Here is a 23,203-nt window from a genome sequence, read left to right as displayed (position 1 = left end):
TCTTTTCAAGAAAAAAAAAAAAAAAGATTTCAGAGAAACAAGATTTCAAATCCGTTTTGAATGCTAATGTGAAAATTTAAAAAAAAAAACATTGCTGACTGATTGAAGGATGTCATCTCACATGGTTGAGACTAAGAACATTGCAAGTAACAAAAACGACAGCTTTGAGAAGTTTGCAATTTCTTGCTAGCGATCAGTCCACAGGTTTTTTTTGTCCCTGTGAAAGTGCTTAATTGTGCTGTTTTTATTCACTGTTATACTGCCTTTCCTCGAGGTAAACTGTGCTCTTAATAAGCAGGTGCTGTGATAACACTTCATAAAGGCTCTAGCTGAACTAAATGGAGTTTTATGAAGGTGGTCCTAGATTTACAGCTATGTACGAAAGTTTAGCATCACCCTGTAGAATTAACCAATTTTGCTTCATAATGTCGAATGGAAACTGCTGAATAATGTTACAGAAACATATTGAATGACATAGCGTTTTGTAGTTGTCCATATACTTAATGATAAAACTTCAAAATCTAACATGAAATACCATATTACTATCTTAATGGCTTCCGGTAGACTTTATTTGCGACTCTGGGGCTGCATACACAGGGTGGTTACAATGTAAGACTTGCAAGGGTTGTGGGTGAAGCCAAACCAAAAAAAAAAAAAAACATTTCGCAGAGCAATGAAAATTGAACATCCAATGGGGGACCGTAAGAGTGACTAGCAGCTGTGGAACATTTTCTAGCGAACCCTCTTTGAGGTACTTGGGTCTCCCGTCCCATTGTCAAGTGCAAAAAGCAATTACTAATCATCATAAAAATAAAAAAAAAAATCTTTACTCTTCTGTTTAAACTTAGCGCTCACATGAGTCAGGCATGGGGCTGGCAGGTTCAGTAACAGCTTCCCCTCACAGCTCTGTGCGCAGGCACACCTCAATCCTAGGCTGTACCCTCATTGTCTGTCTGCCAATGTTCTGCCTCATGCAAAGACTCCCGTTGTGCTGAACTGTCAAATGTTTTATGATGTAATTGGTACTAATCTGGGAAGGGGAGGTGGGACTAGATTCTGATCACTAAACTTCCCTAATATCCTGAGCAGGTCTCAGTGCTGAAAACAGGGGAGTGCTAATGAATCAGCCCTTGGCAACGCAGAGTTTTCTGCCAAATGGCATCCTTCAATTCGGTATTGCAAAGTGCAGCGCCAAACTACAAACCCAACTGGCAGTCTGCCACGCTTTTCTGTACGGAACATCTCAATGTGTGGACTCGATGTCTTTTCTCTGCCAGTCTCTGCCAGTCCTTCAGCAGTGCCGCTGCCCCAGTTTCAGTGCCAGCTGTGTGAGGAGCAGGTTAAGAGCGGGTCGGTGCTCTTGCATGCCCAATGCCACGAGTGCTGTGACCAGCAGTCCCTTCACCTTCTGGGCAGGGGGCTGTGCGGGCATCATCTGTTGGGGGGAGAGCACAGAAAGATAACCCTGAGCAGAAAAAGGCAGGCTCTTAGACAGATGCTAGGAGCTTTTAGGGATCAAATTTAAGAGAAAGTAGGGATAGGGTATATATATATATATTGTATATATATATATATATATATATATATATATATATATATATATATATATATATATGATAATTTTTTTTTTAATGATGTCTGAATTCTAAAATTCTATGTGATGCTAAATCTTTGCCAATAGCTGTAATACACAATCTAGAAATTATCTTTACTCAACTGTCCCTGTGTTTTCAACTCTGTAAGTGAGCACATGTATATGTCTATATCTAGAGACCCACCTTGTCCACCTTGTGACAGTGAATGAGTCCATCCGATCCCAGGTAAAACGTAGAGAAGGCATCGTAGGTCCTGCAAAGTTAAATGACGTAAATATCACTGGGAAGAATCGTCTCCCAGAGTTCAGCAGACACCCTGATTATCAGTATCCCAATTAGGCGCAGACTGCAGTAGGTACTGTAAAATGGGCTGGATTCACTGGAGACTAAAGGCGTTCTGTGGAAATCCCTCTGCTTTTATTCTTGTACATTGGATCTGGGTCTGCTATACTCTGGAAGAATCTGTTAGAATAGTATAAACCAATACCAGGATTATACTGCAAGAACTGTACAGCTATGGCCAAAAGTTTTGCATCACCCTGTAGAACTAATACATTTTGCTTCTTAAAGTGGAGTGAAACCTTGCTGGATAATGCCACGTTCACATACTGAATTACACACCACTCCATAGTATAACGAAAAAAATGTGACATTTCGAAAAATGTAACACGAAATACAACTGTGCTACTATTATGGCTTCCTGACGGTAGACTTCAGCGATATCATTTTGTACTTTCTCAATCCTAATATTGCAGGTGATGCAAAACTTTTAGTCACAACTGTAGATCGCTAAACCCAGACTGTGTTTCTTTACTCTCACCTGTAGAGGTCGCTCTTGTCCCTCCTGTAGAAGCGCAGGAGCAGCACGTGCAGAGGCAGCCCGCGGACCCGCCATCGCGCCTGCACGCTCCAGCTCTCAGGGTGCTGGGTCAGCTTCAGAACCTCCATCTGAATATCTGCAAAGTAGTTCCAGGCCAGGAAGCGACACAGCGTCAGGGCTGCCTGGTACATCCAGCCTCTGAGAGAGAACAAGAGAGAGGGGGAGAGAGAGAGAGGGGGGGGGGGGGGGGGGGGGGGGGAGAGAGAGAGAGAGAGAGACCTGATCCTAACTGCTTTGTCTAACTAAGCAGTCCAGTGTTGTCTCGACACAGTCAGAGATGGTATGGTGGGAACGAGGACTAGAACACATAAACTTTATAAAGGTCTCAAAGATTGAATGTGTCTAAACCAGGTCTTAATTTAGAACTTTGTTGAAAACAAAAGCTAATATTATTATTAATATAATAATAATATACTATGTGTGGTGGTCTAGAATTAAATCTTGAAACAAATTATTATTATTATTATTATTATTATTATTATTATTATTATTTATTTTACAGTTATAAACACTTTTACTTACTTGGTCTTCATGTGCAAAAACTCGTTGATAAACTCCACATCCTTGGAATATATATTGTAATCATGGTTCTTCAGAAAGAAGTTGGGTAACTGAAAAGACAAAAACATAAAAAATAAAAAAAATCAATAAAATGTTAATTGATTTAAAAAAAAAAAAGATGTCTGAAAATACCGTTAGACACTTCGTTAATAATGCCTCAATAAACACAAAATTAAAATTAAGTTTTTTTTCAGATTAGAGGTGAATTTTCTACAAAAAAAAGATATATAGACTTATGATGTTCTCTATATATAATAATCTATATATATATATTTATGATTTGAATGGCTCTCTGAAGCAATTAGACCTCTTAAGAGTATTTTGTAAAATGTTAACCCCAAATAAAGGTCTAGGCTAAATAACTCCACTCAAAAAATTACTAGTAGCATAGGTAAGACAATGAAAAAAGTACAGAGAAACATTTGTTCTTGAAGCAGTGACAGCATAATTCATTTTATAACATTAAACTTGATTTTTATTATTATCATCTGCAGAACATGCTAGAGCAGGCATCTGCTGCAAAAAACGATCAAGAAACACATCATGTATCATATAATAATGAATCGCTTCAAAGCCAGTGTTGTCTTATCCCTGACTTTATTGTTCTTTTTGAATCCCATCACTCACCTCCGTGCGCAGCTTGTCGTGCATGTTAGCTAGGTGTTGCTCCATCTTCCTATCGCTCTTCTCGGACTGCCCTCCTCTCAGAACCTGGCTCTTCTCAAACGCCACCAACCCCCCTCCGCGCGTGGGCTGCGGGTCTGGATACTGGAACCCTGCATGGAAGGGCATCCTACACCACTGGCTGTCAAACAGGCTGCGGAAGGAATCCAGGTGGCTCTCGTTCATGTCAAAGGGCTGGGCCGAGCCTTCCCAGGGTGCACCGGGACTGGGCGACTCCACCATGATGTCGTCCTCCCGGCAGCCATCCACCGTTGTGACAGAGTCGACCAGCTGGGAGAGGAGAACCTCGTCCTGTTTGGATTCGGAGACCTGCAGTGCCAGGAGCTCGCCTAGACGGGCGAGCCCAGAGTAAGGCACCTCCACCAGGGTCTTGTGTCCCTGGCTGCCCACCAGCAAGCAGAGGCTGATCTTGTCATCTGGGAAGCAGGTGAGGGAGCGGAACCTCACCTCCCCGTGACTGCAGTGGAGGAGGTGTGGAAGAGCGATCTGACTGTGCTCCACGGGCGGTGACTGGCGCTTGGTCGCTCGCAGGACAGGCTCCAGCCCTAATTGGCTGGTGGTCTGGTAGCGTAGACAAGTGGGTGGGGACAGAGAGCCGGGCAAGCTGCTGATTGGTCGGACCGGGCCACAAGTGCACCAATCCGGTTTCTAAAAGAAAAAAAAAAAGCCATAACAGTAGTACAGTATGTCATGTTAGATTTTGAAATGTCAACATTTTTTAATTGTCAGTTTTTCATTAAGTATATGGAATACTACAATAGTATTTTAGTTTAAAACATACGCTATGACGGTAATGACTTTGTTTTTAAGCCAAAGGAGGCTAATCAAAAAACTATAAAAATCACTTCCAGGCTCCGTATTTGTCAGTGTCAAGCTGAGCAAACCAAAGGCAACAAACAAGACCCTCCTCTTAGGGCTAGCCTTGCTTTCAGGTCTCAAAATGGCAGGCAGACTTGTTCAGATTGTTCTGCAAATAACAAAAGTCTGTAAGCAATATATTACAAAAAATACAGAAGATGCAAACTTCAGAGTTTTCACACCCTGTCCGACATCATCAAAAAGGCGTCAGTCACAGGTCCTTAGTCGTTTTTTCTCCGGAAAAAGCAGAGAAAAGCCTTCAATGGCCGAGAGAGGCCGGGAAATGGAGGCGTTTCTGAGCAATACACATAGCCCCTGCACCACAGAGATAACACGGACACAAACAAAGGAGAGAGCTGCTTCTGCACCCAGCGCTCAAAGAATATCACAGACATTTGCAGAGCTTTTTGAGATGTTATAGTAATAAAATAATGACTTGGATTGCATTATTGAGGAGTTTGGTGAGAAATCGAGTGATCAGGAGACTATTTATCAGTATGCGCGACTATGAAGAGATAAATACAGCGAACAAGGGGTGGGGCAGGGCTGGAGATACAGTACTGAGTGTCCTGTTGATATGCGGTGCCTTTTAAACCTGTTTTACAGTGAATTAAAATTACTTTTAAACAGTGCATGTAAAATACATATCTTGTGTGAAAATAAATTGGACCTGATGCGTCTGACAGGCGCTGAATAAATGGACTGCAAAAGGATCCTACCTCCTTCGGTTTCCATTGACAGTGAAGGTCTCCCGGTCTTCCTTTGATACAGTAGCTGGGCCGCCCACCAAATCCGCCATTGACTCCTCCCAGCGTACCAGCCCAGCCTCTGAGAACCACGCCCTGTCGGTACAGCGGCAGTGCCATTCACCAGAGACGAGAGGCAACCGCCCCGAGAGCTCTGTGTTAGGAGACCCCTGGAGAGGCGCAGTGGTACTGTTTCCACGAAAAGTGTCCAAAGAATCTTAAGGTGGAGCTACACTGACCTTGAAGGACAGAGTTGGGCAGTACAGACTTCCCCAACCATCTCCCCAAGCTTAAACAAAAGAAACTCACACACTTGTCACCCTGGCAACAAGCAGAAATCTGATTGGGTCCCGTATTCCACAAGGTAGCTGACTTCAGAGAAATTCAAAATCACTCTTCCTCCTGCTCCCTTTGGAAAAAAAAAAAAAAAAAAAAAAAAAAAAATCACAAACCACAAACTAACATCCGCAGTGGCATAATCCAAGCGGTATGATATCGGAAAAGGTTTGTAAACGTGAGGGGAAAAAATGGATGAAGAGACCTAGAGAAAGTGGCTCTGAAACTGTAAATAAACTTTATTGAGAGAATCTTGGACTACGTTCCAAATATAAAGAGTCAAAACATTTCTGATGGCATTAATATGCAACGTGGCACGATCAAACTTGCCCAAGAGAATACCAGCCTACACTGGTACCGAAGCCAATATCTTGAAGTGTTTGGTCAACTGGAAACCCAACAGTCACATGACCCCAATACGGTAGCCATCTGAGGTCAGAGGTGAAAGTGAAGGACGCTAGATTTTGTTCAAGCGGTTTCCACAACACTTCCGGCTTCAGTGTTTCAGGAGGCATTATCAATAGTAGGTGTGTCAGCGGGTTTGCAAACCCTCACCAGGTTTGCTTAATAATCTTTAAACTTTCTGAGTGGCTTTACCTCAGCCTATCACTGAATATGGTCTGCCTGTGATGTTTACAACAACCTTTTGGAACAATCTTATAGATTTTTATAGAACTGCGAGGGCATCATGTCAAATATGATACTTGAATTTATGTATTTATTAAAAAAATGCTATTAAAAGAATATCACCAAAATAGATATCAGAACCAATCCTGCGATAAGATTTATTTTTATTTCACGTTTTAATTCATATAATATAGCAGTCAGTGCCTAGATGGGTTTTGAACACAAGGACGGTAACATTCACACACGGTCATAGCTGTAGAGCAAGTCTTCCCAAACTCGGTCCTGGGGACCCCCCTGTGTCTGCTGGTTTCCATTCCAACCGAGCTCTCAATTACTGAACCAGACCCTTCATTGAACTGATAATTTGCTGCAAGATTAAATGCCAGCATCTTCAAAGATGCGTGTGATGCTGTTGACTTTCCAGTTTGTTTACGTCTTCCTACAGGTTTTTCAAGCTGCAGGCACGCAAGCTTCCTCCCTTTACTTTTACTCTGCTTGATTCTAGCAAAGTCCTGGTGCTACAGCAGGGATGGGAGCAAGACTCCCATCGCATAGCACTTCTGATCAACTCCTGGTTTTATTAGGAGTTTAAGACACACTTACACCTAGACACATTACACGATCGCAGTAAAACCTGGAATAGGTAAAACTGCTATGAAATAGGAGTCTCATTGCCATTCCTGTGTAGTCAAACGCTCCACAGTTGACAGACTGCATTTGCAGCATTCAGTAATCTCTTGTACTGTAAGTGTGCATTTGAACAGGAATTCTGGTCAACTCAATGCAGCATCGCCACTGCCACAATGACTCGTCCATTCGTGAATGGGAAGGCAGTTAACTGTTATTCAGACAATACATATCGTTACAGCATAAAAAATGTAAAAAGAGCGAAGACATAGAACTGTACTGAAGGCTTTGTATTAGCACCAAGCACATGCCATGTCAAATCAACAACCACACCACCGTATTATATAATTAAGGAGGTTTAACTCTCTGTAATCTAATTAAACGTGCCACGGGGTAATGATAATGCAATTGCAGTGTGCAGGAGGGTATATTACCTAGTCCAGATGACTCTTGATTCACCTGCAAAGAGAAGGTTGTGCCGCCTCTTGAATCACTAATTGTCTCCCAGCTCGCATCCTTCAGTCCCCCTCTTGTTTTGTTTTGTTTTTTGAAATATAATGCACTGAATCTTCTGTAAGAAACAGCTCGTTTCCACAGGCAGAATGTCATCCACAACCCATCCACCTCTCCCTTTGCCCTTGTCGACCGCAGTACTGCGCAGGCGTCCAGACTCTTCCAGAACGCCCCGCTCCGCTGCCGGCACCGGGTGCACACCGATTGGCCAGCGGAGTTGTGACGTCCAGCGTGACGCTTTTGCGGCGCCGAAATGCAACTTTGGAATTGTAGTCTTTGTTACTTGTAGTCCCTGTTAAAACAGATTACCGAATGGTTTTGTGTGCGAGGTTAAACATATTCTAAGATATCTTTATAAGTAACGACCGAATCGTATGCAGTGCTGCCAGAGAGTTGTGGAACCCACGAACGCTGCAAATTAATGTTGTTTGTTTCTTTTACTTTCGTCAATGCAATTCCTCCACCGAGAGGGGGCGCTGTGCTATTTCGAATGACAGCACTGTAGCAACACCGTCGATCTAGCAGCAGTCTGTGGCATGTGCTGGTTTGGGTCGCACATGAAGTATACAAAAAAAATAATAATAATAAAGTTAGCGCTTTGCGAAACGTAATAATAAATAATAATAAAAAAATAAAATTAACGTATTTTGTGAAGGTGGGTTTTTTTTTTTTGTTTGTTTTTTAAATAAAATATATGTACTTGCTAGGTTTCCCCTTTTGAATATAAGACAACAATGCCAAAAAAAGTGAAAACCCAGGACTTGGATGATGGAGAGATTTACAGTGCTGTAAATACGATATTGTAATTTATTATAACACAGCAGGCAAGCCCTTTCATTGTGTCTCAGCATAGACGGTATTGGTTATTGGCTTAAGTTGTTGTAACCCAACTTAAGTTGGATTCAGTTAAATTATGTTGCGGTGAAACATTGTATTGACACGGTATTAAATAAGTATTTTTATTATTTTTAAAGGGACACATGTATAACGCAATTGCTGTGCGAGGACATATTTGTAATTCATTTCGACTGACCGTAGCAATCAAGTACTGGTACATAACTAAAAGAACATACATATGTCACATGTATGTCACACACATGTTCTGCGCAGAGGATGTAGAACTCGATCGTTTTATGTTGATTTGCATGGTTTTCGTGGTTCTTGCTCATTAAAGATATGGTATGTGGAATATTTCCATGCCAATACAATATGTATATTTACAGTTTAGCGTTCTGTGTAAATATAAGATTTGAAAGTTCTGCCATAACTTCAAAACACTCTATAAAGTAAAACATGTTTCAGGGGAGGCAGGCACATTGCATCTGTTGGATTGAACATCATTTCAGAACTCAATAAGAACATTCTTTATTACACACAGTATAAGAACAGGACAGCACTGCTGAGAGATCTCTTCTAAATCCACTGCTTACTGATGTCACACAGGCGCGATTTGCATACATTTGCACAGCTGGAAGCGAAGTGGAGACAAAAAGAGCAGTGAAGTTATGGAATAGGGTTACCAAGCCATCTTCTTGATCATTGGAGAACTCTATGGGCAGAAAGGACCCCCTCCTAAAGTATGTACGTAAGGAAATCTATTTATCTTTTCACTGAATCTTTTCCATTTTTTTTTTTTTTTGAGAAAGTAGTGAAGAAAGGAAAAAAAGATAAAAGGGGCAAAAAGTCGGTAAGTTTATTTAAAAAAAAAAATTAAAAAGTTACAAGGGGAGAACTTTGTCCTGAGGCATAAAATGCTGTCCTTGCTGCTCTTATTAAAAAAATTCAGCTGGCCATTTTAAAATCTAAACTTTACAAAGCCCCTTTTTTTAACCTAATAATATAATGGATCTGTGAAAGAATCATACATCTTGAGCCTTGAAGCTGCAGTGTATTGTATCCAGCATAAGCCAACCTTTTTAACCCAAGCGGTGAAGCTCTTACAGACTCATTCCACATTTTCCTCTGCTTGTAACTGGTGTGCTTTGGGTGTGTTAAGTAAGTGAGCCTCTCAGAGCAGCTCAGTGAAAGAACGCACTTAACGGCTCTCCTAGTTCCGCTCCCCCTGAGCAGCTCAGAGCTGCAGAGCAGATTTAATGACTCAGTGAGTGGAAAAATTCTCGCTCTGAGTCGCTCAGTTACGTGCCCGCTGTGTGATGGAGTCCAGCCAGCCGTTTTTGCTCAACCCCCTTCTCTACCTCTTGCTTATTAACTACAGCATTGTATAAATCTAACATGCAGAAAAGGAACTGGTTTAGTGAACCAATTTCTTTTACATGTATAACAAGTAAATGTATTATGTAAAGCCTTACAACATGCAAAACTTTTGTTTATTTTTGTACAAACTGCATGGTTTAGCATGCGATGATAGCTAAAATGCCCGTGGCGGGTCTTTTTCTCTCCCTGCAGTTCTTTGAGGAGCTAGCTGCTGATGACAAGCAGGAGAAAGATGAGGAGCCTGCAATCAAAGAGCGGAATAAACAGGTAAGAGAGACGAGGCAGGGGTGACGTAGAAAGAAAGAGAGGGGCTTATCGCTGGACGAGAAGCGGCAGAATGAAAAGCTGGATGTCAAGGAACACAAACAGATAGAGGGAAGGAGATTGCTAGTTTAGCAGGTGAATTTGACTCTTGCAGTTGTGCAGTGGTAAGCTCAGTGCCCATCCATATATATATACCAGGTCATTATTATGTATGTATTTGGCCGACACCTTTATCCAGGTGTTGCAGGGCAGCACAGGGTGAGTTTGCATTAAACCTTTTTTTATCTGCATTTAAACAGAAATGTAGTTCTTCATACCAAGTAAGGCTACAAGGGGGTCAAGACCCTGTTTCAATGTTGTTGTACCCCACGTGGTTTAATTCAGCAGTTTTAACCTGGACCTTGCCTTTTTGTGCCAGTGTTTATTCAGAGATATCTGAACAGCTGAATCTCTTCCCCGCCTGTCGCAAGATTTCAGTGTATTTTAAAACTGAGGTGTGGAACTTGAACGAAAAAGAAAAAGTCTTGGGAGAGTGTGCGTGTTTTAAATGAAAATATTTAAAAACGTGGTTATTTGTTGCTGATGAAAAGACTCCACTATGAAGCTTCCCTCTCGGCACTAAGGCTTATTTAGGGTTACAAGTACTAGGACCCCACTCTCCTGTTCTATGCTGTGTGTAGTTCAATTGGATCTTTAACTTCTTACCATTTTGAACTGTGAGAAGAAACGTTGTCTGGAGAGCGAATTAGCAATAAGGGACTTGCAAGAATGCCATGTAGGACTGTTTATTACACCTAACATGTGAGTTAATAGAAATCTGTTAACTCTTCCACAGCCACAGAAGAAGAAAAAAAGACAAGAAGAAAGGGCGAATGAAAGCAGACGATGACGACGATGTGATGGAGAAGCTGAAGAAGCTGTCGGTTTAGCCCAGCGATGAAGACGAAGACGAGGAAGAGGAAGGTGTGTTGATTGCACAGAGGAGTGGAGAACGAAGCAAATCTATCGAAGCACACGGAAATAAAGTGTTTCCAGAAAATCTTACCTAATATATGTATCGCCAGCATTCTGTAGATCAGACATTTTTTTATGTGAAATGTAGGTATTCTGGTAAAGGTGAATTTTATTGTTTTTATTTTTATCATCTTTTTTTTTAGACTAGGTTCCTTTCGAGCATATTTTTGTTCAATATGTATTCCTCTTGATAAATAGAGACATTTTAAAAAAACAAATAAAATGTTCAAGAAGAGCCATAGTCTTTTCTTTTCTGCAGTTCCCAATCGACGATCTCACCTGATAAATACGTTATCTTTCATTCTAGCAGTTATTCAGTCTGTTTCCAAAGGAGGCAAGAAAAATAAGGTAAGACCTCAAACAACAGGTTTTATCATGTGAAACAGTAACCTTTAACAACTTGCGCTCTATGCTAAAATCTTGTTAATAAGTGCCAATAGACATGGCAAAGGCATGATTCAAAACGGTCCTTAATTAAAATTCAAAGATTTTTGGAATTTGATGATTCCATTGTTATGCTTAATAATGTAAGCTTATAAACCATGCTTTCTATCGATTGTTATTAACATTTGATTTTCTATGTTTCTTTTTTATTTATTTATTTTTTATTTTGCCCTTCAATAAATATCATTGTTATTTGATGCATATTCCAAATTGGAGACATGTTTTTTTCATGAAGACGGTGTCTGTGAACAGTCAAAATATTATTTTCCACAATTATATTTATAATGGATGGAAGTCGGTTATGATCGATTCGTATTTCAAAAAAAAAAAAATAATAATAATTATCAACTCTTTTAGCTGTTTTTGACGTCCAATTGGCTTTCGATAAAACCAAAATTAATGTTTAAACCCTTAAAACCGAACTGAATTTGTGCAGCCAAGAGAACAGGACGTACCATTTTTTTTTTTTTTTTTTTTTTTTTAACTGTGAGAAGCTGGATATAATGTTACATCATTCATGTGAACGTATTATAACACAAGACACAATGTAATAAGAATGTATTCCGAGACATTCAGCCTTTTTTATTTATTATATTCCTGGTTCCCTAGGAAACCAGAAAAGCGCACGATGATCTCCTAAAAATGCCACCGACTTAGCGCTGAGACTGCCAGAATTATTTTTTTCCTTGTACAAAAAATTTGGTTTCAGTTCAGTTTTGTCTTTGGTACTGTTCGGTTCGGAATTTTCTGTAAATGTCGCTTTCAGTTTGGAGAAAATCATACCCGTTTCCTCTGTATTAATGTTATGTGGGTACATTATCTTATCACAGCCTCTGTTTGCTATAGTATTACTGTGTTATTATTTATCAGGTCATGCAGCGCTGAGTTCTCACTGCAGCTGTCTGATGTGCTTCCGTAGGGTGGCAACTTGTTTGCAGCTCTGACCCAGGAACAGAGCGATGATGAGGAGGAGGGAGAGGATTTGGAGAAGTCCAGAAAACCTAGCAAGACAGACAAGAACAAGAAAAACAAGGTCTGCTCTTCACATCTCATTCGTTCGTCTGTTGCTTTCATGTATATGTGAATGCTTTTTGATATGCATTGTGTATTGCACAATAGGTCTGGCGTAAAAAGAAGAAGAAACTGGTACAACTATATATATTTTTATTTGCCTATACCAAAGTTGTCCTAACTTTTCAGTTGCTGTAACATTATTTTTAACTAAAAGATGCTGCAAGCAGTACGTCATTGTAACACGTAACGTGGTAATATGCGTACACCACCCACATGAGGTACGAAACAAACTCGGAAGACTCCAAACTCACACATGTCATACACACGGCAAATAGAGAGTTCCAAAGACGACATAGCATACAGGACAAGTACATTTACAGGTAAATGGTTAGACGGACTGCTGTACTGTATGTGGATACCTTCATGTAGGTTGCACATGTATGTCACTTGGGTCAACATTTGTCTGTCCATCTGCCGCAATTAAGACATGCATTTTCTACATACACCTATGGAACATTCCAACTGTGATACAGTCGGTGAACCCAAGTTGTCACATTCAACTAAATCGTTATATACAACTTTAATTCGTGTATTAATAGACGTGGTGGTAGCTGTATTTATACACACACTGCCACTGGTTATATAACTAATTACATTTGATTTAGCCGTTTTTTGTTGATGTTGCAGTGAATTTTATATAATACTTGAAGATATACTCATATATATGAACGTACATTTATTACAAGTCACTCTTAAAACTATCTGTCCACTTTTTCAGTGAGTATTTGGGTGCATACATGGATATTGTTTCAATCTCCTTGGGTGAGTCGAGATATCGGCTGTTTTCTGTGGTACAGGTGAAAAGTCGGACACAAGTTTACTTTTATGTACCTTAAACAAAGTTAGAGGAAGTTATCAGCAATATAGTTGAAGAAAATTTAAATATTGCCCGATAAAATAAAATGACAAAGTACGCCTGTCCCTCAAATAAGACAGTGGCACTGAATGGGTTAATGTCTGTCTTTAAAGATGTCCCAAGAGTAAGTCAGGGTTTGGTGGCTAAGTTTGAGATCCTTTACAATGCTTTATTTAGTCTTTGGTTTTGAATGGCTGTCTTGTAGTAACCAAAAACTAAATAAAAAAAAATACAGAAATCCATACAGAACCATGTGTCTGAACTCCCCGTTGAAAAAAAGCTTAGTGAAAATGCATCAAAAACTACTTTACCAGGTCTGATAAATTACGAATGTCTCATTGCATAGCTAAGAAACATGACAGGGCCTCTCTTGATGACTGTTCTTATGTCAGGTTCTTCTACACAGACTTTGAACGGGCAACCATTTCCTTAAGATCACCAGCACTGCGTTTTGAAGATGAAATAAAAGCAGGACTTTCTGCACGCCGCTTACCGAGGACCTGGTGATTATTATTATTACAGATTCTGATTAGGAAGAGGAGGAGACGGAGGAGCCATGGGCAATTGGGCAGGGTGAAGAATATGAAGAAGTGGAGGCTGAGGAAGGGGAAGCTGAAGGGAAGGATACTGTTTCTACCAATGACCCCTATGCCAACATGAGCGTATAAAGAGAAGAAAAAGTTAAGAAGAAACTGTGAACTATATATTTTTATTTTTTTTATTTATTTTTATTTTATTTTTTTAATTTGCCAGTATAACTGCTAAACCATTTCAAGCCGTCACTTTGAACTGTGACCAAAGATTACCATATTGCATCAGTCATATATAAAGACCTAACACTTTGAAATACTGGCTTCATTTGTGCGTGTATGTGTGTGCAGATAGATAGCTAGATAGAGAAGTAGATAAACAGGTAGAATATTCTTTGATTTGTATTGGTCAAGTTCATGACCGTTTTATTTATTTATTTATTTTTTGCAACAAAAGCAAATGTGACACTTCAGAATCTAACATGAAATACTACTGTACTGCTATTCGGGCTTCTGGTAGAGTTTTGCGATGGGATAGTTTTGCCGAGGAGTCGTGACACTTCCTTTTAAATGATGTGTTTTACCTCCGCAGATGGAGTACGAGAAGCAGGTGGCGTCGATGAAGGCAACGAGCGCGGCAGAGGGAGATTTCTCGATCTCCCAGGCTGAGATGTCCTCGCGGCAGGCCATGCTTGAGAACGCCTCCGACATCAAGGTGAGTTTTGACACCTGGAAAAAACGCAGGGAACTTATTGCTCAAAAATCCTTTAAAAAAAAAAAAATAAAAAAATAAATTAAAATAACAAAAAAAATAATCTATAATTAAATATAAATACGTGTCATTCTTCTTAAGTTTTGTCCTGAACCCCAGAACAATTAATATTTTGTTAAACCCCCTAGAAAAAATATTATCATCCTAATAATTATAGTAATACTAAAACCTGCATGACGGTCTCCCACCTTATCGCCACGTTCATGTTTCAACCAAAAAATAATGGAAGTCTATGGAGATAAGAACTCGACTTTGGCTATCGTATCCCCTTACTATCAATGGCATTATGTGGTCAAACAACTGATTTACACATCATTTAACATTGCTTTTGAAGACAAAAGCACACAACTAGAAGGTTTAAATGCATGCGAGTTGCTGTACTGTATTGAAATGATACAGTTGCACAAGATGGTGCACAGCAAGCAGCTGTGTTATTGTATTTTCTGCAGTGTGTACAGTATAGTCGACTATATGCACAGATGTTTCATTGGTGAACGTAAAGCGATACCTAGTGTTGTATTTCAAATTACACAGAAAAACAGGCATATCTGTAGTGTTAACACTGCTGTGTCGTAATGAGTATTTTACCTAATGTTGGTCATCCTCGCTTTTTCACTTGGAGTACCTTTTGAAAATAACTATACCTTTTAATACTTTTTTTTTAGAACGGTTTATTTAAGATCTTAAGAAAATTGAGACTGTGCTTCATTTGTTACAATGGAAATGTGATCCTCTCTCACTCTCGCTGTCACTGTCTCTCTCTCCAGCTGGAGCGCTTCAGTATTTCTGCTCATGGGAAGGAGCTGTTTGTAAACGCTGACCTACTGATTGTCTCTGGGCGACGCTATGGTCTAGTTGGACCCAACGGGTGAGTGCTACATGTGGGATCCGGATCTGGGAATGTGCGGGATATGTTTTACGGTGAAAGTTTGAATCCTGTAAATCTTAAGTTTTACTTAAGAGTTGGAGTTGTTTTGTTGTTTGTTCACAATCGACAACACAGAGTCATTTCTCTGTGATTCAGTGGTACAGACTGATACATTCTGATTTTTAAGGGAGTATTGTGGTTGAGGAATCACATCGTCATAAAGAACAACTGCCGGTGTGTGTAGCAGTTGCAAGCCTGCCATGTACCAGTACTGGCGTGCGTACCATAGCTTGAAAACCATTGCTCTGCTGCCCCTGTAATTTTCCTAAAAGGTCATGACGTGACAGTATCTCCTGGTAGATTCCTCATGGAGTGACTTCAATGGCAGTAAGCATGCTCTCTCTTGCCCCTGGCAGTGACGCTTAAGAAGATGTACGTCCAGAAGCAGAAGAACAGAACTGTAAAAAGAAAAAAAAAAACATAATACAATCAGTCTGGAATCCGAAATATGTACACTTCGATAAAACTTGCAACCTACTTGTAAATGTGATCTTAGTCACTGTTCTACATTTAGCTGATACATTTGGGTTATTTATCTCATGCTCTTATGTCCCGGATACTCTGTGACTAAATGGAGGCTCTGTGGTCCAGTGGTTCAAGATAAGGGTTTGAATCCTGGCTCGCCCACTCACTGACTCACTGTGTGACCTCGAGCAAGTCACTTGACCTCCTTGTGCTCCATCTTTCGGGTGAGATGTTTTTCTAAGTGACTCTGCAGCTGATGCATAGTTCACACACCCTAGTGTGCTGATCGCACAATGCATGACCTTCTCCAAGGCAGATGTTAGTCCACTCGGATCTACAGACTCCAGTGTAACACTCTGTGCTGTGCTCTCTCCCATTACAGCGGTGATCATTGTGAGTCACGATGCTCGGCTCATCACGGAGACAAACTGCCAGCTGTGGGTCGTGGAGGACCAGGCTGTGAACCAGATCGATGGGGACTTCGATGATTACAAGAGAGAGGTGCTGGAGTCTCTCGGGGAAGTGATGGTCAACAAGCCCAGAGAATGAAGATCTACCACAGCCTGAGATGGTGTGGAGGGGTGAGGGTTACTGCTTGGTGACACCTGCCATGTGACTGGGGGAAGGAAGTGAGGGACCGGGAGGAGGCAAGTTGTGAATTAAACACAAGTAACACCCAAATATTCCTTTCAGGTGACTTCTTATCATTACTTCTACTCATCTTGGATTAAGGGACAGCATTTTTAATTATTATTTTGCTCCTTCTGATCAGCTTGACATGAATTCTGAGGTAACTGCAAGAAATGACTGTCACTTTGAATTTTGGGGAATGCTTGTCAGTGTTACACTGAAGGCATGAGCCAAAACATTTCTCGAAACTCCCTTGGTTTCTTAGTTTTAAATATTGAGCAGAACGTCGTCATGACTACTCTTGTCATTACCTTTCTGTTTTGGAGAGTAGATACTCCTGTATTAAAACCAATTCTTGATAGGATTATTTTATTTAGTCTCTTCAAGCCATAATATCCCATTGGGATTTCACTCCATCTTTAATGCACATGGGATACTGTGTTTTGCTGAGCTTAACTTGTGTCTCCATGAAATGGGACTTTTCAATTTAGTTTTTACTGGCTCTGCAATAGTGCAAGTATTCTGTGCTGTATCTACTGTATGCTGATTACCGAGGTGTAACAAGCAGGTCCATGCAGTGACAAGATGTTTGGTGTTTTTAAATGCCCCTCAAAGTGTTTTTATCACGAGCTGTGCTGTCATCATTTCTTTCCACAATCCAGAACATGTTGAATGCATTGAATATTTAATTATTCACTCATGCCTTTTGTTTATACTAATAAAGTATCAGTGGTAAATTGACTCCAGATTTCTTTTTTTTTCTGTGTCTGTCTGTGTGTGTGTGTTGAGGTTGGAGCATCTGGGTGCTTGGGCTTCCTTTTAGCTTGTGTTGTATCAGTATGCTGAATCTTTCACACTAAGCTGTGTTCACAGATGAGGCCACAGGAGAATAAAACACATAACTTGACCAATTTCCAGTTTGCTATCAGGCAGGAATACTTGCTGTACATAATTATAGAGAATCTGCTCTCCGATTTTGCTAGGAAGAGATATAATGATCAAATGACACAACAGTGATTAATATTTGGAATCCAAAACAATTAGTGGCTAGATGTTGTCTGTCACACAACCAATGTCTTTGTAAAGGATTGTTTCCTAAACCCATCACCTCATCAAAATATAACAATCTGAACGAGTCTGCACTTCTATAAACAATGTCTTGGGTAGCACATATCAAAACTGGATCAGGCTGTAAATAATCTTTATTTGCATATTTAGTATTGGGGAGAAAACTCTGAGCTGTACAAGGGCAATCAAACAATGCTGCAGTTAATAATCAGAATGGCAACATCTATTGTGTTAATGGATCAAAACCAAATTTACACAGTCTGAAATCTGATGATAAATATAATACACAACTATGTGATGAATGCTCTGATCAAGCACTTCGTTATAACTGATATTATAAAATCTGTTTCCTACCCTTATTTTATTTCGGTGTCTTAATCACTGCCCCATCGTTACAGTTTTAAATTCACTTTCCATTTGTAATGTTTCGACTTTGAAACATCTCTAAAGGCACGACACCAGATCAGCCCTCTCTGCTGTGTTAGTCTGGGAATCTGTTCTGGATTTGAAGCATGTAGGTCTCTAATTGGTGTGGACTAAGATGGAAAAGAGGGCTGCTTTACAGTACTATACCTTCAGAGAATGTGTAAGAAATTTACTGCACTGTGATAAAGGGAGCACAGAAAAACACTGTAGAGGTGTACAACTGGATTGTAAAACTTTGAAATCCTGTAGTACAACGCATTGAGGTTTGACACTCCTGCGGCCACTGCTCCTGTTCACTGCCCAGCCACGGGCTCCTCCTCCTTCAGGTATTTGTGGTAGACCTGGCACACCTTGGCGACCTCTTTCTCAGGGGGCTGGTTCCACTGGTACCACGAGTACCAGGGCCCAGCCTGACCTGCTTCAGCAGGGGGGGGTGTTTTGGTCACCGCACCATGTGAATTGGAATAGTCCTCCATCTTGAACTCCACAAAGGGGACCCGGAAAGGCAGTAGACCTGAGAGGATGGTACACAGGCACACATTGTTATTGCATCTCAAAATGGTAGGTTCAGCTGAATTGGATACTTTTTTTTTTTTTAAGTAAACTTTGGCAGTGCAGTATTAAGGATTCTAGTTTCCTTTATTATCTACAATACCAAAAATGTAATGTTGGCAAGCCCCTATGCGGTGGTCCAGCTTCTACTGTACATCATGCAATCTGTAGGCTTTGTAGCTATGCTGGATGCTGTTGAATGGAAACACCAGTATGTAATATTTTTTTAGACATGCTCAAATAAGACACAGCTGTACAGCTATGGCCAAACATTTTGCATCACCCTACAGAATTAACAAACTTTGCTTCATAAAATCGAATGAAACCTGCTGGATAATGTTACATTACCATATACAATGTGACACTTAACTTTAAATACAGTACTGCTATTATGGCTTTTTGCGAGATCATTCTGTAGTTTCTTGGATTACATGATGTTCATATAGTTTTGAATTCTGTCTCAATCCTAAAATTCTAGGTGAAACAAATCTTTTTCCCAGATCTTGACCGAGTCCTCCCCTAGGTGTGAAACTCACCATGGTCTCTGGCAGAGTCAATAGCTCTGGTCAGGTTCTTGTGCTGCTTCATACACACCCCTGAGAAGAAGAACGAAAAGCAGTTGGGCTAAGCCTACAGTCACTTTATAAACACCCCCTGCTGACAATTACTGTAGTTCAGTAGTTTTACGGTACCGTTTTTGCTTTTAGGGATGTTGCAGGATTTATACCAACAGCATGTAGGATACCACTTCATAGTCATAAGAAAAGCCCAAGCATAGCTTCAGCAAAATTAGACAGTGGCTCCCACGACAAATCTCAGCCTGCCAAGCGATCTACACTCATGACGCCGACACACAAAGTTTTAGAACATTGTTTTTCATATTATATTCGATGTGGAATATCATATTAATCCAAATCTATTTGGAAAGTACCGCTCTCAAAAAAACAAAGTACTTTTTTTGTATTTCCAATAGGCCACACACAGACTGGGCTCAAGTTACATGACACATACTAACCCAGTACAGTTTGAAACACCCGAACAAACACCTTGCAAAATATTACACAGCAACTTAAAAATCTAGTTTCAGCTTTCTAATGGTACAGTGATTACACTCATCTTTTGCTTTCTTTTATTGAGCCTGGTTAAACTGAGCGATGTGTTTTACAGCAAGTTTCCCAAATGCACCGTCCTGCCAAGAGCTGAATTTACTATTTTAGACCCATATCAAAATGCGCACTGATCACTTTCATTCAGTATCGTTCAGTTGGCAGCAGCATGTGGAAATGACAATGCTGGGGTGGCTTTATTTACCATGCTAGTTAGTAGCACCTGTTATACGCAATTCTTAATCCATTTCATTCCTTCAAAGCCAATTTGTGACTGATCGGAGAAGATCTGAAGCAACCAGGAGATAAGGGGGGTACGTACCGGTGCGGGTCGGGTCATGGATGACTCCTGAATGAGTACAGATGAACTGCTCCAGAAGCTTCACGTTCTGCAAAGCGGATAAAGACACAAAAACGGCTTCATGTTCGTGAAGCTGTACTCCTGAGTAACTGAGTACAGTGAGTGGCAACCTCCCCCCTTTAAAAATGGACTGATGGTACGATTGTTGTTAATTACCTAGGATATTTGGGTTGTAAAGCTGAGGGAACACAAAGCCACTTTGTGGCTTGGAACTTGATTTAAGGCACACCAGGAGAGGCTTGGGGGTTTGATATGGCAAAGTTGCCTCAAACTAGGGTCTCCCAGTGGTCCGCTGGAACCAGCTTTCAAGGCTTCATGTTCTCTCAGATTAAAACTACATTCCCAAGTTCTCATTCAGATGCTCCAGAGATTTCTCCAGACTCCAGTTAAAATGTATAGACTCACCCTGTAGTCCACTTGGATCTTTGGGTCCCTGCACACTGGACAAGGGTTACCACAGATTTTGTCTCCTCTCTGCACAGAAAAAAAAAAAAACATGTTAAAGATTGCACTATTCTGAATTTGTAAATCAAAACGCAGCCCTTGATGAACGATATGGAATCTTTTTAGATGAGGTTTAAAACAAGTTGCTCTTTTTTTTTTTTAAGTTTCTGTGAGGCTAACAATTTTTGCGTCATGCATGTGAGACTAAAAGTAACAGAGCGAGATGACTTTCACTGTCAGTCTCACCTTCAACACCTATGTAAGCTTACCTGTAATGAAAAAAATAAAATAAAAAAAGAATTCCACTCATTGCATCTCATTAGCAGCAGAAATGGCACACAGGTGTAGACAGTGACTAAAAATCAAGTTGGCATCTCTTACCTTTAGTATCACATTGAGGATGCAAAAAGCCCTTATTAGGACCTAAATACATGTTTTAATGTTTTATTAGCGAACATATTGCTGAGCTCAAATTAAAGAAGTCATGAAAAGGAATTTAAGGATTGGAAACCAAAAAGAAAAGAATGATACTTCTTGGTTAAGAAAATGGTTTCGTTTTCTACATCCTATTTATTCTACCTTTAAATCGGCGTCCTAGCTTGAGTGATGCCTTGGAAGTTCCACGCATGGACAGTTACAGCAGGGGGGGGGGGGGGGGGGGGGGGGGGGGGGGGGGGGGGGGGGGGGGGGTGCTGGAAAGTGAACAGCTCATACTTACAATGCAGGTTTTGCGTGTTTTCTGAGGGGGGATCCCTCCCTTGTGGTTCCTTCTGTAATCTGCCCAGATGGTCTGACTCCCATACTTTTCAATATATTCTGCAAAGATGGCAATGTTCAGTACACTTCTCTTAACAAGCTCTTTAATTACCCATTCTCACATTGTGCAAATCCCAGACTTGGGGGAAATCCATTTTGTTTGATAACCACCTGATTGAAAAAGGTTGGGCAATTCATGGATTAAAAAAATATATATATATGTATCAGATCTATTCAGGAGAAAATGTATGGCTGCATTATATATATATATATATATATATATATATATATATATATATATATATACTGCATCCCAATTGTATTGATATTTTTATATACATATAATGGGTCATAAATCACAAAGGGAACAGACCTTCACTCTCTAGGTATTCCCACGGTCTCTCCCTGTAGCGCGAGATGCTGTCAAAGGTAGGTTGGTCAGGCGCTGTGCAGAATGAACGGGAGACGGGTGCAGCCAACAGCCGGATGGGACACTTGGCTTGGTGAGAGGGCTATAATAAACAAAGGGATATGAATAATTTACTTCCAGGTTGGTGTCAGTAAAACACTGCGGTCATTCAAAAAGTAGCAAACCTTGATGGGCTAAACTGCCTCTTCTCATTTCCAACATTTTAATGTTCTCTATTGCTTTTGGTGTAGTTAATGATGTATTAATTAAAAACTGTGTGACATATGCTATAAAAACATTCTTAATACAAAAATATGCAAACTGTGTGATTGCTGTTGGTACATTCCCCAGCCTCTAAGAGAGAGAGATGTATTTGTGATACTGGGGCTTGTCAAATAAAGAAATTTCTGTCCCATCAGGCTGTAAAAGCTGAGAATCTGTGTTTTTAAGTATTTAAACATTAGCTGAAAAAAAAAACCTTCAAAACAATGACAAATAAATACAATCAAGAAACTGTTAAACTTGTTTCGCCAGGATGTATCCATGATCTTATGACTGTAGCAAGTGCAACCGAGTCCTTATCAGCTAAAATAAATTTCAATAAAATCAAATATTCAATATCGAACAATGAAAGGCAAATCTCAATACCGTGATAAAAAATTAATGTATATGTTACAATACAGCATCACAACGAACTGCAAAGCTACGGAGGACAATGTACGCATCTACATGACAACAACCCAATCCTATATTTCTCTACTTTAATGTAGAGATTCCTCTGAATAACAGTACCTGCCACACGCATTCAAAAAGTTAGTACAAACAGGTTTGTTAATATGCAAGTTCAAGTGTTTTGTATCCAGCAATTTAGATGCTAAATCACGAACACACAGAAATAACACAGACTAGTACAATTCACGTTCATATGCTGAGATTGATGCCCATAGTCGAAAGAGAACGGCGCTTCTTTGTTGTGTTATTATTTGAGCATTTGCACACAGTTTGACACAATTTATAAAACTGGTATGTTTAAATATATACCTGCCAAACTGAGAGGATTAAACTTGAGACTCTTAATCTCCGTATGGTCTTCATGAGAGCCGCCATTTTGTCACAGTAAATTAGGTTACAGGGTCACCTTGAAAAACTCACAACACTCACGAATTATTTTTTTTATATATTAACCAGCATTGTATTTATTTAATTATCAGTTTGAAATATGTTAAAAAATAAAATATAATAATATAATAAATATATTTTAGTTAAATCGAGCAACACTTCTACGTGCACTGTATTTAAAATATGACCTTTTTTTGTCTTCAATTGTTAAATTGTTGTTTCAAGCAGTTTCTTGGAAGTGTATCTTTAATTATTTTAGGAAAAATGTTCAATTCAACCTTGTACTCTGTCACTTTAATTATTACTGTATTTTATTTTATTTTATTTTTTTAAAAAGTAACGTA

The 23,203-nt window shown here is 39.9% G+C and overlaps 3 protein-coding genes across 3 annotated transcripts; 1 reads left to right on the top strand and 2 right to left on the bottom strand.

The window, feature by feature from the left end:
- Positions 1–494: 494 nt before the first annotated feature.
- On the bottom strand, positions 495–7,572 carry LOC121304128. Its single transcript, XM_041235090.1, has 7 exons — positions 7,349–7,572; positions 5,298–5,733; positions 3,664–4,368; positions 2,998–3,086; positions 2,416–2,613; positions 1,779–1,848; positions 495–1,435 (listed from the first exon to the last, which is right to left on the bottom strand). The coding sequence occupies exons 2-7, from the start codon at positions 5,442–5,444 to the stop codon at positions 1,292–1,294; spliced, it is 1,353 nt and encodes a 450-aa protein (XP_041091024.1). The 5' UTR covers positions 5,445–5,733; positions 7,349–7,572; the 3' UTR covers positions 495–1,291.
- A 3,280-nt stretch (positions 7,573–10,852) lies between these two features.
- LOC121304428 (ATP-binding cassette sub-family F member 1-like) lies at positions 10,853–17,722 on the top strand. The gene is made up of 6 exons (XM_041235578.1): positions 10,853–10,868; positions 11,227–11,267; positions 12,283–12,396; positions 14,416–14,538; positions 15,363–15,463; positions 16,371–17,722. The coding sequence occupies exons 4-6, from the start codon at positions 14,416–14,418 to the stop codon at positions 16,474–16,476; spliced, it is 330 nt and encodes a 109-aa protein (XP_041091512.1). The 5' UTR covers positions 10,853–10,868; positions 11,227–11,267; positions 12,283–12,396; the 3' UTR covers positions 16,477–17,722.
- An 80-nt stretch (positions 17,723–17,802) lies between these two features.
- mrps18b (mitochondrial ribosomal protein S18B) lies at positions 17,803–22,908 on the bottom strand. The gene is made up of 7 exons (XM_041235577.1): positions 22,782–22,908; positions 21,705–21,843; positions 21,294–21,391; positions 20,537–20,605; positions 20,093–20,159; positions 19,201–19,260; positions 17,803–18,626 (listed from the first exon to the last, which is right to left on the bottom strand). The coding sequence occupies exons 1-7, from the start codon at positions 22,845–22,847 to the stop codon at positions 18,406–18,408; spliced, it is 720 nt and encodes a 239-aa protein (XP_041091511.1). The 5' UTR covers positions 22,848–22,908; the 3' UTR covers positions 17,803–18,405.
- Between the last annotated feature and the right edge of the window lie 295 nt (positions 22,909–23,203).

This window comes from Polyodon spathula, chromosome 37 (assembly GCF_017654505.1).
Source record: "Polyodon spathula isolate WHYD16114869_AA chromosome 37, ASM1765450v1, whole genome shotgun sequence".
NCBI classification, from domain to species: Eukaryota; Metazoa; Chordata; class Actinopteri; order Acipenseriformes; family Polyodontidae; genus Polyodon; species Polyodon spathula.
Note: the sequence above shows the minus strand (reverse complement) of the source record. Positions and strands in the feature narration are given on the sequence as shown.

Coding starts and splice junctions, on each gene's coding strand:
- LOC121304128 (XM_041235090.1), bottom strand. CDS start 5,444: ATGGCACTGCCGCTGTACCGACAGGGCGTGGTTCTCAGAGGCTGGGCT. Junction 1,849..2,415: donor GACAAGAGCGACCTCTACAG/GTGAGAGTAAAG, acceptor TTAACTTTGCAG/GACCTACGATGCCTTCTCTA. Junction 1,436..1,778: donor ACTGTCACAAGGTGGACAAG/GTGGGTCTCTAG, acceptor TCCCCCCAACAG/ATGATGCCCGCACAGCCCCC.
- LOC121304428 (XM_041235578.1), top strand. CDS start 14,416: ATGGAGTACGAGAAGCAGGTGGCGTCGATGAAGGCAACGAGCGCGGCA. Junction 14,539..15,362: donor AGAACGCCTCCGACATCAAG/GTGAGTTTTGAC, acceptor CTCTCTCTCCAG/CTGGAGCGCTTCAGTATTTC. Junction 15,464..16,370: donor GGTCTAGTTGGACCCAACGG/GTGAGTGCTACA, acceptor CTCCCATTACAG/CGGTGATCATTGTGAGTCAC.
- mrps18b (XM_041235577.1), bottom strand. CDS start 22,847: ATGGCGGCTCTCATGAAGACCATACGGAGATTAAGAGTCTCAAGTTTA. Junction 21,392..21,704: donor GGAATACCTAGAGAGTGAAG/GTCTGTTCCCTT, acceptor CCATCTTTGCAG/AATATATTGAAAAGTATGGG. Junction 18,627..19,200: donor TGACTCTGCCAGAGACCATG/GTGAGTTTCACA, acceptor CCATCCTCTCAG/GTCTACTGCCTTTCCGGGTC.